The 16,284-nt window shown below is 44.6% G+C and overlaps 1 protein-coding gene across 1 annotated transcript in view; it reads right to left on the bottom strand.

Moving 5' to 3' along the window:
• Nucleotides 1-2,678: 2,678 nt before the first annotated feature.
• LOC146980781 (uncharacterized) overlaps nucleotides 2,679-16,284 on the bottom strand; it is a 35,226-nt gene continuing 21,620 nt past the window's right edge. The window contains exons 4-8 of the mRNA XM_085788005.1: nucleotides 10,703-10,982; nucleotides 10,371-10,551; nucleotides 9,994-10,129; nucleotides 4,924-6,120; nucleotides 2,679-4,798 (exon numbers count right to left, since the gene is read on the bottom strand). Of these exons, the coding sequence (XP_085644131.1) occupies nucleotides 2,679-4,798; nucleotides 4,924-6,120; nucleotides 9,994-10,129; nucleotides 10,371-10,551; nucleotides 10,703-10,982 (3,914 nt within the window). The remainder of the gene's footprint in view (nucleotides 4,799-4,923; nucleotides 6,121-9,993; nucleotides 10,130-10,370; nucleotides 10,552-10,702; nucleotides 10,983-16,284) is intronic.

The following is a 16,284-nucleotide window of genomic DNA, read 5'->3' as shown; positions in this document are numbered from 1 at the left end:
CACCATCCTCCGAAGTTACTGCTGCATGTCAACTAGTTACACATGATCAGACCACAAAATAAATATCTGTTAAAGTTTCTAATAGATTTTATTGTGTAGCCTATATTGTGAAACATATTAGTGAATACGAAGTGCACATTTACTCAGCAGTACGCAACTTTAATTATTAGGTTTTTAAAGCTTTAATGCTCCGCGGAACGTTTCTCTGCTCTGACGTCCAGGACGAAAGTGAAAGTAGCTTCCCCTCACCCACAGTGACGTAGTTACACCTAAAAATACCAAAATAAAAGCATTTGAATTTGAACATTTGAAATAAAATCTAGTAGGAAAAATGTTGCTGTACCACTGATCACATATTCTGCCTTGTAGATTTCTTTCATTTACAGACAGCTTTGAGTTGACCTCATTTACTGCAGGTCACTTCCCCACTCTCTCCCCATTTCCTGTCTGTCTTCACTGCATCTATGAAATAAAAGGCATGAATAGTAACAGTCAGTTCAACGGTATTATAATGTTTATGTGACAGTTGAGGTTCCTGTCACTATGCCCCCAATTGATTGTGCGCCCTGGCTACTTCCCCAAGGGGATGTCCTATTGGCCAAGTGTCAAGTGCGCATGACTCTAACCCGGGAGGTGAGGGTTCAATCCCCGCCCGGGCCCTCTTCACCTTGCCACATTTAGTTGGTGAATACTTAAAACCACCATCACTGATGATGACAGTCAGTAATCAGATTATAAACACCATCCTGTACTCTGTTCTATTTCTGGGTGGTAATCTTTGCTGATCAACAACAGACAGGCTACAATGTAAATCCAGTTTTAGCAAAATGTATTAAAACAATACATTCCCCAACTGAGTAAATGACATAAAACTATTACAAAGTCATTTGAAATGTACACAAAAGAAATCAAGAAGACAGTGATTATTTCATGATTGTAGAAATATCTTATTCTGTACACATAGAAACACACATCCTGCTCATTAGCATCAAATATACAAACATGTCCAAGATTCATATTTGAGTTAATTATTACAGAACAGGTTCCGATGATCTGTGTTGGTTTTCTTCATTACAACACATAGAACTGTATCTGTCCAAGAATAGTACCATCCACAGACCGGTAAATCTCTGTTATTGTTTCTTGTTTTGTGTCTCTTTAAATGTTTGTCTGTCCCTTGTCTTCATGAAATTGTCTTGCCTATTGGACATGTGGTTAATGGGCTCCTCATCTACAGTAGATGCAGTACATCAATTCTTGTTTGGTACAGCCCAACTTGTTGAGGAAAATTGAAGCATTATAAAGTAGTTAATAGCAGTCAATGACAAAAAAAGATAAACAGTAAGGAATCGTAAGGCAACTTAAAGAGGGGAAATTACAAACACATGTTGCAACATTAACGAGTAAATATAATAAAAACAGGAGTTAGCTAACATGAATTGTATTTCTCAGACTTTATAAGATGAAAATAAAAATAAAAGGCAATAAAAAACAAACTCGCAGCACAACATATTGTGTGTGGATGAAATCAGTTTTTAAACTAAGATGTTGTCCAATCCTGTTAATAACACAAGTACCTTAGTTTGAAATCACATTCACAATACACAACAATATCACAGCTGCAGCCCCAACACTCAACAAGCCAAAAAGAAGCATACAATCATCTAACTGCATCTCATCTTTGGTTTAAAACATGTTATAACACAGCTCGGTTTGGAAAGGGGAAGGTGGACAGTAGCCTAACAGATGTAATGAATAAGTGGTTTATTTGGTTGACATATTGTAGAAAGGAAAAGGTGACACAAGTGAACCAAAAGAAGGGGATAAAGTGCTGATTAACAAAGAACTGCAAATGTTCGACCTCACAGGGAGTACCCTGCTCCTCAGGGATGGGTTAAATGCAGAGAAAGAATTTCACTGTACTAGCTGTATATGTGACTAATAAAGTACCTTTACCTTTACCTTTACCTCAAAGACAAGCACTCCTGTTATAAAACTAAATACAATGCAATAATCACTCCCACCTGAAACCTCACAGTTCAAAGCCAGGCTGGGCCCAGTCCCCAGATTACACAGTCTAACAACAGAATAGTGAGGATCAATTCACCATTCAGCCGCCCTGAGCGTTCTTCTTGCCGGCGATTTGATACCCCTGCAGCGATGGATGGTGGTGGACGGTTCCTCTCTCTTTGCTGAAGGACAAAGAAAGAAGATCCTTTCTACCTTCAGCCATCAGGCTTTTTCATTCTTCTGTAAATGGTCAATGAGCTGACAGACAAATGAATTTTCTTTCGGGGATTAATAAAGTTATTCACATTCGTATTCGTATTATGGCAATGGGCGAATTTGCCAAAATGTTGAACTACCCCTTTAATCCAAATCATATGTAGTATACGTATATGGTCCAGACCATATATTAAAGGGGTATATTTTTGGGGGCTATTTGCCCTTAATTGATATAAATTAATTGAACCAAAATCCTAATGTAAAAATGACAATACTGTTTTTAATTTTTGGATTAAACATGAATGGAGGTGTATTACTCAACAATAAAAAAAGTATAGATGATAGCTTTACTGATAGACACATATTTCAGGAGATGCTGTGCTGAATTCATTCACCTCACTGAACCATTAAATAATGTTCAGTTTGTAACATGATGAATAACATTATTATCATCAGCAGATGGTACATTTCTCCTTGTATTTCTCCTTCAGATCATTTATTTCTTTTTCTTGATTTTTCTTCAATTCCTCCAGTTCTTTGAGTCGTTTGTCTTTGTCCTTCATTAGTTTAGTTTTTTCATTCTTTTCATCTTGTACTAATTTTTTTTTTCTCTCCACTTCCTCTTTCAGCTCCTTTTCTTTGTGACTGGAGAGATCTCGTAACAGACTGTACTCTTTGCTGTGTGCCTCTTCTGTCTGTTGTTTGTCTTCCTCATGATATTCCCTCAGAGCCTTCAGTTCTTCATCATGTTTTTCCATCAGAGCTTCAAAATCTTTCATGTATTTCTGTCTGAAATCGTTGAATTCTTCAGCCTGTTTTCTGGCTTCCTCTTCATATAAACTTTTCATGTCATCTATTTTTTTCTTGTAGTTTTCTTCTAGTTCTTTTCTTTCCTTCTCCTCCTCTTCTCTTCTGGTTTTATCTTCTTCTTTCCTTTTCTTTTCAAAGTTTTCTTTTTCTTTTTCATATTCTTCTTGGAGTTTTTTCAGTTTTTGTTGCTCCTCCTGTCTTCTCTGTTCATCCTCTCTATATCTTTTTTCCCAAAACTCTTTTCTTTCTTTCTCCCAGTTCTCTCGTTGTTTTCTCATCTCCTCTCTGTTCAGTTCCAGCTCTCTGTCAATAGTTTCCTTTTCTTTTGATTCAAACTTTATTTTTTTCTCCAGATCATTAAGTTTCTGTTCCCACTCTTGCTGTTGAATTTCTTCCTGTTTTTTCTTCCTCCTTTCTTCCTCCTCTCTCTCTTCCTGTTCTTTCTTTCTCTGCTCACGCTCCTTCTTCATCTTTTCCTCCATTTCCTTGAGTTGTTCATCTCTCAGTTTTCTCTCTTGTTCAATTTCTGCTCTCTGTTCTTCTATTCTTCTGTTCATGTTCTCGTTTTCTCTTCTGATTCGATCTTCTTCTTTCCTTCTCTTTTCAGAGTTTTCTTTTTCTTGTTCATATTCCTCTTGGAGTTTTTTCAGTCTTTGTTGCTCCTCCTGTCGTCTCTGTTCATCTGCTTGATTTCTTTTTTCCCACCCCTCTTTTCTTTCCTTCTCCCAGTTCTCTCGATGTTTCCTCATCTCCTCTCTGTTCTGTTCCAGCTCTCTGTTAATACTTTCCTTTAACTTTGATTCAGATTTTATTTTTTTCTCCAGATCATTTAATTTTTGTTCCCATTCTTGTTGTTGAATTTCTTCCTGTTTTTTCTTCCTCTTGTCTTCCTTCTCTCTTTCTTCATGTTCTTTCTTTCTCTGCCCATGCTCCTTCTTTATCTTTTCCTCCATTTCCTTGAGTTGTTTATCTCTCAGTTTTCTCTCTCGTTCAATTTCTGCTCTCTGTTCTTCCATTCTTTTTTTCATGTCCTCTTTTTCTTTCTCATGTTTTCTTTCTAGTTCTTCCTTCTCTCTCTTCATCTCTTCCTTCTCCTTCAGGATCTTCTCCATTTCTTTCTGTATTGCTGCTTCAGCCTCTTCCAGCATCTCATTAGTGAAGCAGCTTCCTCTGTTTGTCTTCACCATGGTGTCGATCTTCTTTATCAGCTCTTTGACTTGTGTATGATTGTGTTTATCACGGTTGTTAAACACATGGTATCTTCCTCCACAGTCAGAGATCAACTTCTTAAAGGACTCATCACATTTCTTTTCAATGTACTTTTCAATGGTCTGCTCATCATCTTCCAGGTCATCGCCTCTTGTCAACAGAATGATGGTGAACGACTCTGAATTCTTCCCAAATCCTTCCTTGATGAGTTTCAGTGTCTCCTTCTCCTCTGGTGTGAATCTTCCGATCTGTAACACCAACAGGAAGACATGTGGACCTGGAGCCAGAAGACTGATACATTTCTCCATCTCCTCATTAACCTGTTCATGGGACAAACTGTCATCATATAGACCAGGAGTGTCGACCACAACAACAAGACGACCATCTACTTCACCCTGAGCTTTATGACAACACTTAGTGACTGATGTTTGACTTGATTCAGCTTTGAACTCTTTTCTTCCCAGTATGGTGTTTCCCGAAGAACTCTTTCCACTTCCAGTCTTCCCTATCAGCACAATCCTGAGACAGTCTGAGCTCTGAGTCTCTTCATCACCTGCAACAACAAAATAAATTATGTTAGTTTACATGTTAATAATTAATGAATTATTAACCAAATATTGACTATCAAAATATATCATGTTGATCATGTATGACATAGAACTTCAGTGAAGCACTGACCAGTGACTGCTCTCTTTTTTTTAAGGCCCTGGAGTTCAGCCTGAAGTGTGTTGACATTTTTCTGTAGTAGTAAGATTTCATCCATTTTCCCTAATGCAAATGTCTCTGTTGTGTAGCTGTGTGTTTCATCTTTATCAGCCCTCATCTTGTCCACAGTGTCCAACAGATCAGAGATCTGCTGTTTGTCCTTGATGTTGACAACAACAGATCTTCCTCCACAGCTCAGACAGAACTCCTGGATGTCTTTGCTTTGAGTTACAAAGTTAACAACATCTGGAGCTGTAGGATCTGACTCCACAGTGAACATGATCATGGTGAAGTCATTGACTCTGCAGCTGAATGTGTTCTGGATGGTCTTTAACTCTCCTTTGTCTTCATCAGTGAGGGGACCCACAGGTAGGACCAGGATGAAGCCATGGACGCCCTCAGGATCACAGAGGGAGATACACCTGAGTGATTCCTCCATCACTTCCTCCTGAGGTTTTCCATACAAGGCAGGAAGCTCCACCAGGGAAACCTGACGTCCACACACCTCTCCCTGATGTTTAACACACTCTGATGGGTTGGAGACTGAATGAAGCTCTGTCTGACCTAAAATGGCCTCAGCTGCTGAAGTCTTCCCTGCTCCTATCCCCCCACACAGAACCAGGTTTAGAGCTGGGTTCATGTGGTCACTTTCAGGTGGGGGGGTCTCATCGTTTTCATTTGCTGTTTCTTCAATCTTCTTCATCAAGGATCCATAGTTGTCTTCTGACATCCAGTAGTGTCTTCCTCTACAGTCTTGAAGGAGTTTATTTACAGTGACAGTCTTTTCAGTAATTTCATGTGTTAGGACAACTATTGAGTGTTTCAAAGCATCTTGACCAAACAAACTCAGGATGAAGTTCAGTGTTTTTCTGTCCTTCTCAGTGAAGTCAGAAGGCTTCACCAACAGCAGCAGAACATTTGGTCCAGGAGAACAAAGAGACACACACTTCTTCACTTCTTCTCTCATCATCTCCTCAGTCAGACTGAACATGTCTGGAGTTTTCACCACTGTGACTGGTTTTTCTCTCAACTCTCCACTGTGGGCCACACACTGTCTGGATGGTGACTTTTTTTGATGAAAAACTTGTTCCCTGATGATGACGTTACCGAGTTTGGTCTTGTTGTCTTCACTTTTCCCCAGCAGCACAATCCTGGGACCAGATGCTGAAACACAACAAAAGATAAAATGTTTTCAGTGCACTTAAAGGCTGAAACACATTTACCCTCATGAAGAAGTCTTCTGATTGCTCCTCGTGCTCAGTCAGTGAGTTTAGTCATTTAGTCAGTTAAATGTGATATATCATATTATTAACAGGTAACTCAGCCAGTCTGACACACACACACACACACACACACACTGAAACCCTGCATCTCAGGACCTTTAGTGCATGTTCTTCATGCCATATGAGCCAACATATCAGACGTTACCCCCCGGCCTAAATGAAAAATATTTCACTGGCTCTCCGGTGCGAGGCTTCTTTACTAGGGGTGTCACGATTCTCCAAATCCTCGATTCGATTTGATTTTCGATTTTAGGGTCACGATTCGATTCGATTCTCGATTTTTTTTTTCTTTTTCTTACAGCACAGACGCCTATGCTATTTTCAGACTAGTCTAGCCTACGATCATTGGTTTTATTCATCAAATTTTGTACAGTAAATCTTATTTCAAAAGATGGGCTACATATAAGTGATGCAATTTCCATAATGTATCACATTAGGCACTAATGGTCACATTTAAATAATTTATTTACAATATAAAGGTAACATGCCCCCAAAAATCATAATCCAGGGGCCAAAATTGCCCCCAAGGTTTTGAAACAAATATATTTATATCTGTAGGCTACATTATCATAATTTTATTTTCATTAATTTACCGTCGTGTCTCATTATTGATGTCGGCTTAATGTAATGTAAACGAGATTGCGCTGATACGCGAGAGTCATGTGACAGCGGGGCAGAGCTGCAGCTGCTGCGCTGTAATGGACCTGATGATCAAGTCCTGATCAGACTGGCGGTGGCCCACAGTGAATCAGTCTGGATCCTCCACCGTCACCAGATCCCCCGAAAGCCCCCGCAAATAATACATCGACAAAAAGTGGCAAGTTGCACCTTTTTTTTTTTTTATCTTATAATGTCTCTGCAACATGCGGTTCTCAGTGCTGATCGGTGTTGTGTAGTTAGAGCTGTGTCTCCCTCCTGTTTCCCAGGTAGGAGGGGGACAGTAGCCCCCCTAGGGCTGGGTGATAAAACAGTATAAATTGTGAAATAACTTTTCTTCGATAGAAATATGAGACGTGGTCAATAGGTTTCATTCATCCATGTTTTGGCAAATAGCCAATGATATTGAGAGTTCCGCTGCGCCGAACCAATCATGTGGCTGGAATAGAGCCAGTCAACATGTGCATTTGTTTGGGTTGCTGCAGACGTGCACAGCAGCTGACACCGCCGGTAAAAAAAAAAAAAAAAAGAGAGAGAATGAGTGAGTGTTGTCTCGAAATAAAAAGTAAAGGAAAACTCGGACCAGTGACTGACAAGACGCTTGGTGCGCAATGGGGACAACGGGCAGTTGTAGCGGGCGCGCGCGGGGGGGGATCGTCGATCCTCTCTTTGACTTCGATGCTCGAGATCGTGACGTAATTTCGATCGATTTCGATAAAAAATCGAAATCGTGACACCCCTATTCTTTACACATGGTGATCAGAGACAGGCGAAGTGACCGGGCCGGACTTATTTTATGTACCACTCCACACATTCACCATCAATTTGGTTGCCATCAGCTCCATTTCACCACATTTCCTCCCTATTTTCCAACTTTCACTTTATAATTTTTCCCTTTAGCTTTAGCTGAGATCGTTGCAGGTCAGTGGAAGCTTAACTGGCAACCCGGAGGCCGAAATGCTACTTACGCTGTGATTGGGAGAGAGCAGTGGGTGGGGCAACAAGCCAAAACACAAAATCAAAACATAAACATGATTTGCTGCTGCAAATACAATTTTTGAGTGTGAATATTCTGGCTGTAGTGTTGTTGTCAGTTAGATCAGTATTTCACGTTAACCTAATTCCGTAGTCTCTGGTTGACATAGTTATAATAACTAGAAAATTTCCTCTGGGAAATTTTGAGAGGGCCACGGGAGCTACGGCCGGTTTTGCCATCTCTGTCAACATGGGAATCAAACCCACGACCTTAAAGTCAAGACAGAGCTGATCAGACAGACACATGATCATCTTTCTATAAGCACTGATATGGAGGAGCTGTAACCACATTAGGTTACCTTTGTGTGTGACCATCTCTCAGCTGGGCTACAGATGTAAACTTCTAGTCTTTATATTTGGTAGTCTGGGGCATGTGCATAAGTTGGTTGTGAGGGGCCTTCAGATGGCCGGCCTCCCGAAAAGAAGAGCTAAACAGTTGGCCAGGTACTGCTCAGTCTCAGTTATTATTGGTAGCCGCTCAATCTGGAGGAGACGTTGTTTTTTGTATCCTTGAATGTCTGTTTTCTATCTGACCTGTAGGTCATTTTGTATGTAACTGTGTTTAGCTGCCCAGGGGCTTTGTGTCTGACCGTCTTCCATTGTCAACTGCACTGGCAGTGTTTATGTCCCTTGTGCAATGTGTGGGCATAAATAAATATTTCAAATGTGTGTGTTTTGATGTGTGTGTGTGTGTGTGTGTGTGTGTGTGTGTGTGTGTGTGTCTGTAACTGTAAACACATGAAGTTACCTATGTGTTGGTGTGTTGGTGTGTGTGTGTGTGTGTGTGTGTGTGTGTGTGTGTGTGTGTGTGTGTGTACTCACATGAAGCTACCTGTGTGTGTTGGTGTGTGTGGTTGTGTTTGACAGTGACTTGAACTAAGGTGCCTGAAGCAATGGTATAAAAGTTTTTTTAAAAAGCAGCCCATAATAAGTACAGCGCTTTGAGAGAGAAGTCAATTAAGTACAACAGGGAGCAACAGGAGGAATAAAGTCTGAATCAATCTGATCTCAGAACAGTTTCCAGAGCTGGTTCTAGAGTCTGTGTGTGTGTGTGTGTGTGTGTGTGTGTGTGTGTGTGTGTGTGTGTGTGTGTGACTATGAGCTGCATCCTGTGTCAGTCTGATTTAGCTGTGTCTGTGTTTATAAACATTTAAACGTGTGTCACGTGTGTGAGAGTGTCGCCTCCGCCTTCCTGTCAGTCGCCGCTGGCCAGAGTCGCTCCCGCAAACCGTCCTTTTTACCCAGTTTTAGCGTTTTTATCTCAACTTCTTGACAACCCACTTTCAGTAACTGGTTGGCTTTAAAGCAGAAGTAAGTGATATATTTGTGTTAATATAAGTCTTAAATAGTTATATCTTCCGACAGCAATCACTTACATAGAGTGTTTGGTCTGAAACACGGGTCTGTCAGTCCCTCTGCTCTGCTCTGAGCCGAGGAGAAAACATTTATCGTATCCTACAGTTTTTATCCAATGAGGAGAGAGAACGGCATGCAGGGCTGTGTGTGCAGCCAAGGGACGCCGTGAATGTGGTGACGTAGGGACGAGGACTGTTATGGTGCGTTCAAGGAAACTCGTAACTCGTGTTTTTCCGTCCTGTGAAGTCCTACCAGTTCGATCTGGTACGAGTTCACGGGTCAGAAGTTACGAGTGGCCGTTATAGTGACTTTCACCGGTAAAACAGGTCGGAAAAACACGAGTGGGTTGCCTGGAACGCTACAAAGTCGTAAGTTGTGACTTGAAGCTGTAATTTACGATTTCAAAAGCCTGCCTGAAACGCAGCATTAGCGAAAACGACCGGACCACTTACTTCTGCTTTAAGTATATATTTGACCTGGGTGAAATATACTAGCAATCGGACGTGTGGATTTCACTCCTCCGGCGTTTTAAACCTGGCTAGTGTTTGCACAACTAGCAAACAGGCCCCGACTGCGCTGGCACTGATTTTATCAAGAACTGTCTCTTATTCGGTGTGTATCCAGCTACATTCATCAATCAATGCCCCCATGGATTAAACAAACATCTGGGATTACATCGGCTACGGACTGGAACTTTGCAACCAAGACCTACCTGAGTTTTCCACCAATAGCGGGCCTCTTCCCAGGCCCTCGCCGGTAGGTCTCCTCTCCGTGCTGTTGATCTGATCTGTTATTGTTCTGCTAATCCACCGCTGCGGGCTCCTACGGACCCCTGGTGTGCAAGTGTCCTACACGGCACAGTCCAGTCATCATTTCAGACTGCCCTCTGTTCGCTCCCGTCTGGTGTTGTTGGCTGCCTGCTGGCCTCTGTCCTCTCTGTTTCAGCCATGACTCCACTCTCCTCTCCATCCGGCTGTGTCAACTGCACCTGTCTGGCTGAAAAGATCCAGGAGCTGGAGAAGAGAATCTCCAGGCTCTACCTGATCCAGGAAGACGAGAAGCTGCTGGACACCATCATCTTCGCTCTACCACACCCCGACCCCACTGGCACACCGGAGCCTGCCGCCGCTGCCGCCTCTCCTCCGGACCCCGCTGCTGCTGCGACCGCCGCTGCCGCGACCACCTCTCCTCCGGAGCCCGCTGCTGGGAAACCTGCTTCACCCCCTGAGTCTGTCTCCATTCACCGTGATCCCACGGCTGCTCCTCCACCCTTCATCCATGACGTCTCCTGGACAAGGCTCGGAGCTAAACCTAAGGCTCCGGTTAGCTCCACTCCATCTCACCAGGAGCACTGGTCCCAGATCAGTGCCCGCATCGGGAAAACAAAGTTTCCACCACAGGCTCCAGTCTTCCACCTTCACCTGGAGAACAAGTACAGCATCCTCGACCTGCACGATTTCCCCCCCTTGCCCCCGGGATCCCAGCCTGCTCCTCCGCCCCCGTCCTGTCCACCTGCCGCGCCGGAGCGCTCCCTCACCGGGTCCCGCCGGCTGTCAATACCGTGCTTCACACCTGCACCGCAGCGGGCCCGTGTCCCTCCTGCCCTGTCCCCACTGTCCTCCCCGGAGAGGCTGAGCTCCCCTCCATCGTCCTGTCCCTCTCCGGTCACGCAGTCTCCACGTCCTCTTTTCCCTCCGACGACTTTAATTGTAGGTGACTCCATCGTAAAAAACATCCGCTTTTTCAACGCAGTCACACGGTGTTTCCCCGGTGCGAAGGTCCTTGACATTTTAACACATCTCCCCACTCTGTTGAAAACTCTGCCAACCTCCATCCAGAGATTTATAATCCATGTCGGTACAAATGACACATCCCTCCGCCAGACTGAGCTCACGAAGAATCACTTCATCCGACTTTTAAATTTCCTGAAAAACTCTGAACTCTCTGCATTCATCAGCGGCCCCATCCCCACTTCTGGCCGTGGATGTGGGCGTTTCAGCCGAGTCCTCAGTCTGCACACCTGGCTCCAGTCTGCGTGCCAAGCTCACAGCATTGCCTTTGTGGACAATTTTAATCTTTTCTGGAACCGCTCATCCTTTTTTAAGTCGGATGGAATACACCCTAGCCACGTAGGTAGCCGCATGCTAGCGGCTAATCTGCAGCACACTGTACATTCCTTCCCACATGACTGACTGTTAACTTCCCCCCCACTCACGCCCCCCTCTCCCTCTGTGGTGCACTCACTGTCGACAGCTTCTCCCCAGAGCTCCCCCTGCTGGCCACACCTGTCATCGTCTCCCTCTGCTGCTGGCCTCTCCATCATTACTCTGTCCAATAACCACAGCAACACCCAACCACTCCCTATTCCTGTCCTTATTACAAACAGACACCACTCTGGCAGAAACACCACCCAGACTGTTAATCACTCTGTACTAGCCAGCCCATCTATGCTGGCTTCCACTCACACCAAATATGATAACTCATCTGTCAGCTTCGGACTTCTCAACATCCGCTCACTTACAAACAAAGGACACCTCATCCATGACCTCCTCACTGACCGCAAGCTCGACTTCCTCTGTTTGACTGAAACCTGGCAACAACCAAATGACTTCTCCTCACTGAACGACTCCACCCCACCGGACTTTACTTACCTCTCCCACCCCCGTAGCCACGGCTGTGGGGGAGGTATTGCAGTCATTCACCATAGGAAATGGAAAGTCCTACCACAGTCACTGCCTGTCTTCTCATTTGAACATCTTGCACTTACACTCCCTGGACCCACTCCCACCATCATTGCCACTTTCTACCGCCCTCCCAAGCCCCACAGTGACTTCTTAAATGATTTTGCCGTCTTACTCACCCATCTATCCACTCTATCACCAAACATCATATTACTAGGGGACTTCAATATACACATGGACAACATTAATTCACCCCTCACCAGAGACTTTTCATCATGCCTGGACAGTTTTGGACTCCATCAATTCATCAACTTCCCAACACACACAAAAGGACACACTCTGGACCTAATCTGCTGCTCTGGCCTCACCCCCTCCAACTGCACAGCTGACGATCTCCATGTGAGTGACCATTTCCTCATCTCTTTTAGCACTGCACTCTGCCTTTCAAGAATCAAGTCACCACGCTTCATTTCATTCCGGAACTTAAAGCTGCCCTGTGGAGCTTTGCTCATTACGAGCCATCAGCCGTGTTTTTTTTCGAGTAGGCTACTGCAACAGTCAGCCTGCGCCGTTCGATGACGTTGAACCCCCCCCCTTGCCTCCCTCCCTCCCCGAACGGTAAGTGCAGGTAACCAGGCAACCAGGTGACTGGCGAAGTAGGAAGAGAAAAAAAAGTTGTGTTCATTCAGCTTTGGCATTTATTTAGGGGTGTGACCTTATACATGTGTAAACGTTTACACGGAATGAAACTGTAAACGTTTAGTAAAAAAAAAAAAAAAAATCCCTAAACGATATCTAGGCCTACACGCAATTTATTTTCATATTTTTATACATAGGCCTACATTTTGGGGGGGGGGGCTGGGTGAAAAATAGTCCCGCACACTGTCTTAATTTAGAGAAAACTATGATTTAATAAAAATGATGCTGTGACGCGCTTCCCTCCTCCAAAATGTGTGTAAGTGCGTTTTTTCTTTCCTTTTTTCTTGTCTTTTTTTTTTGCGAGCGAGTGTGATGGCGCCGCCACGCCGGGTCCAACATTGCTTTTCTGGTTGCCAAAAAATATTCTAAGCAAATATAGCCTCCCTAAACACAAACAAATAACCTTAAACGGATTGAAAGAGGTGTCTCGGGACATTAAAGACGGCCGAGGACCGACGAGACGCCTCTGTATTGCTCCTGCCCGGTCTGTCCACTCCTCTCATCCGCACTTCAGCACCTGTCCTGGGCTGCACCGTGTCGGCTCGGCTCGCTCCTCGTAAATGACTTTACTCCTTTTAAAAGTAGTGTAAACAATTTACTGTTCTGATCACTCATACGCGTGTATAGTTAGGCTATACGTTGCATTATTATTAGTTATAGCTACTTCAAAAGTAAAGGACGGTGGAGCGAGCCAAGCTGTAGCCCAGGACAGGTGCTGAAGTGTGGGAGAGGAGGGAGAGACTGGGCTCCGCGGGGCTCTTGCAACTTGCGGCGGATCAGAGAGGGTGGAGGACCGACATGACAGGGGGTCTTGGTCTCCTGGTACCTGTGCTGGCCAGGACCGCGGAGGTCAGCGAGAGGGGGGGGGTACGGTGGTCGACTCTGAACGCGCTCACCGGGCGGATCTCTCCAGTTACGGTGCGGTGCGTGTCGGGGGGGGAGGGGGGCGGGATAGAATCCGCCGTCGGGTCTCCTCCGCTCCGGTGGCTGCAGTGTCAGTGCTTCCACCGGCTGCATATCAGACTAGACAAAAATAAGATAACATGTTCTTCTTCTCTTCTGTTTACCAGCGCTCTAAACCCTACGTCAAATCCGAACGTTGCGTTGCATGCGTAATTCCCTGTGCGACAGCGCGGGAAAGTCGCTCCTCAGAGGCAATTGCGCTCCTGGGTAAACCAGGGACTGTTGTGTGGTGGAGATGCGTTCAATGATCATCCTAATAAGTCGTTTGGCAGTGGCTGCAATGTAACGGACATTGTTTTATATGTATAAACTCCACAGGCCAGCTTTAAAGAACATTAACATTGACACTCTCTGCTCCAACATTGACACTATTCTGATCCCGGACTGTTCTACCACCTCTGACGAAATGATAACCCTCTACAACACAAGTCTAAGCAACATCCTCAACTCCCTCGCTCCACTCAAAACACGCTCTGTCTCCTTCTCCACAACTGCCCCCTGGTATACCCCTCATCTCCGCTCCATGAAAACTAAAGGCCGCCAACTGGAACGACTCTATAAGAAAACTGGACTCACCATTCACAAAGAAATGTACATAACCCACATACGCCATTACAAGGACTCAATCATCCAAGCCAAAACAAACCACTACTCCGCTCAGATAATCTCCAATGAAGGAAACACCAGATCACTGTTCACACTGCTCAACAGAACTCTCCAGCCACCTGACTCCTTACCTCCCCACCTCTATTCAACTGACACCTGTAACTCCATGCAGTTTTTCAATGACAAAATCTCCATCATTCACCAACACTTAGATTCAGACTCACTTCCCTCTCTCCCACCTGCACTTCCTCTCCTCCCACCAGCACCTCTGCCACACTGTCAGCACTTCTCTAGTTTCCAACCTCCCACTGACCTTCAAATCTATGACCTCATCCGTAAATCCAAACCCTCTACCTGTCAGCTTGACCCCCTTCCCACCACCCTTGTCAAATCTTGTCTCCCCTCTGTGCTTCCCCTCATATCTGCCATCATTCACTCTTCACTCACCACTGGAACTGTTCCCTCACCCCTCAAAACTGCAGCTATCACCCCTATTCTGAAAAAACCTGGCTTAGACCCCAACAACTACAATAATCTCCGCCCCATCTCCAACCTACCTTTCATATCCAAAATCCTTGAAAAAATAGTCGCCACCCAATTACACACCCACTTAACTCAAAACTCCCTCTATGACCCTTTTCAATCTGGTTTCCGCCACAGCACCGAAACTGCACTCATAAAAATCACCAACGATCTTCTCACTGCAGCTGATTCCGGTTCACTTTCCATCCTCATCCTCCTCGACCTAAGTGCAGCTTTTGACACCATTTCCCACCCCATCCTCCTTCATAGACTCTCCTCCATCAGCATCACCCACACCCCCCTTCACTGGTTCCACTCCTATCTCTCAGGCCGCACTCAGTTCATCCAGCTCAAATCCTTTAAGTCTGACCCCTCCCCAGTCACTACAGGTGACTTATCACTTATCTCCTCCCCCTTGGCACCATCTTCCGTAAATACAACATCCATTACCACTGCTACGCGGATGACACCCAGCTCTACCTTTCCAGTAAACCAAACTCCGCACTCCCACCCTCTTCCCTCATCACCTGCTTAACCGAAATCAAATCCTGGTTCACTTCCAACTTCCTCAAATTAAACAGTGATAAAACAGAAATCCTTCTAGTTGGCACCAAATCTACACTATCCAAAATTGACCGTTTCCCCCTTCTTATCGACAGTTCCTCAGTTTCCCCCTCCCCTCAGGTTAAGAGTCTGGGTGTCATCCTTGACAGCACTCTATCATTCAAATCTCACATCAATAACACCACTCGGGCTGCCTACTTTCATCTACGTAATATCAATCGACTCCGTCCCTCCCTCACTCCCAACACCGCCTCCATCCTTGTCCACAGCCTTGTCACCTCCCGTCTTGTTTATTGCAACTCTCTCCTCTTCGGTCTCCCTCACAAGTCTCTCCATAAGCTTTAACTGGTTCAAAACTCTGCTGCACGTGTCATCACCAAAACCCCTTCTTCCCACCATATCACCCCCATCCTACAGCAACTTCACTGGCTCCCGGTCACATTACGAATCCAATTCAAAATCCTTCTGTATACTTTCAAAGCTATCCACAACCTCGCCCCTCCATACTTGTCTGATCTTCTCCACATTGCCACTCCAGCACGCTCCCTCAGATCTTCCTCCTCTTTCCACCTCACTGTCCCCCCTGCTCTCCTCAGCACCATGGGGAGCAGAGCTTTCAGTCGCTCTGCTCCCCGACTCTGGAATTATTTACCATCTCACATCCGTAACATTGACTCTCTCCCTCTTTTCAAAACAAAAATCAAAACCCACCTGTTTCAAATTGCCTATCCACCCCACCACCCCTCACCCTAACACTTCCCTTTTATTCTGCACAGTTTTATTTATTTGTTCTTTTCATTATTCATTCTTACTGATGTGTTTATTGTTGTTTATTCTGTGCTTTTTAATGTTGTTTATTCCGTGCTGTGTGTTTTGTTTTGGTATTGTTTATTGATGATTTATTCTGTGTTTTTGATGATTTTATCTGCTGTAAAGTGTCCTTGAGTGGCGTGAAAGGCGCTTTCTAA

Source organism: Trachurus japonicus, chromosome 9 (assembly GCF_045865225.1).
Source record: "Trachurus japonicus isolate A0001 chromosome 9, Traja_1.0".
NCBI lineage: Eukaryota > Metazoa > Chordata > Actinopteri > Carangiformes > Carangidae > Trachurus > Trachurus japonicus.
Note: the sequence above shows the minus strand (reverse complement) of the source record. Positions and strands in the feature narration are given on the sequence as shown.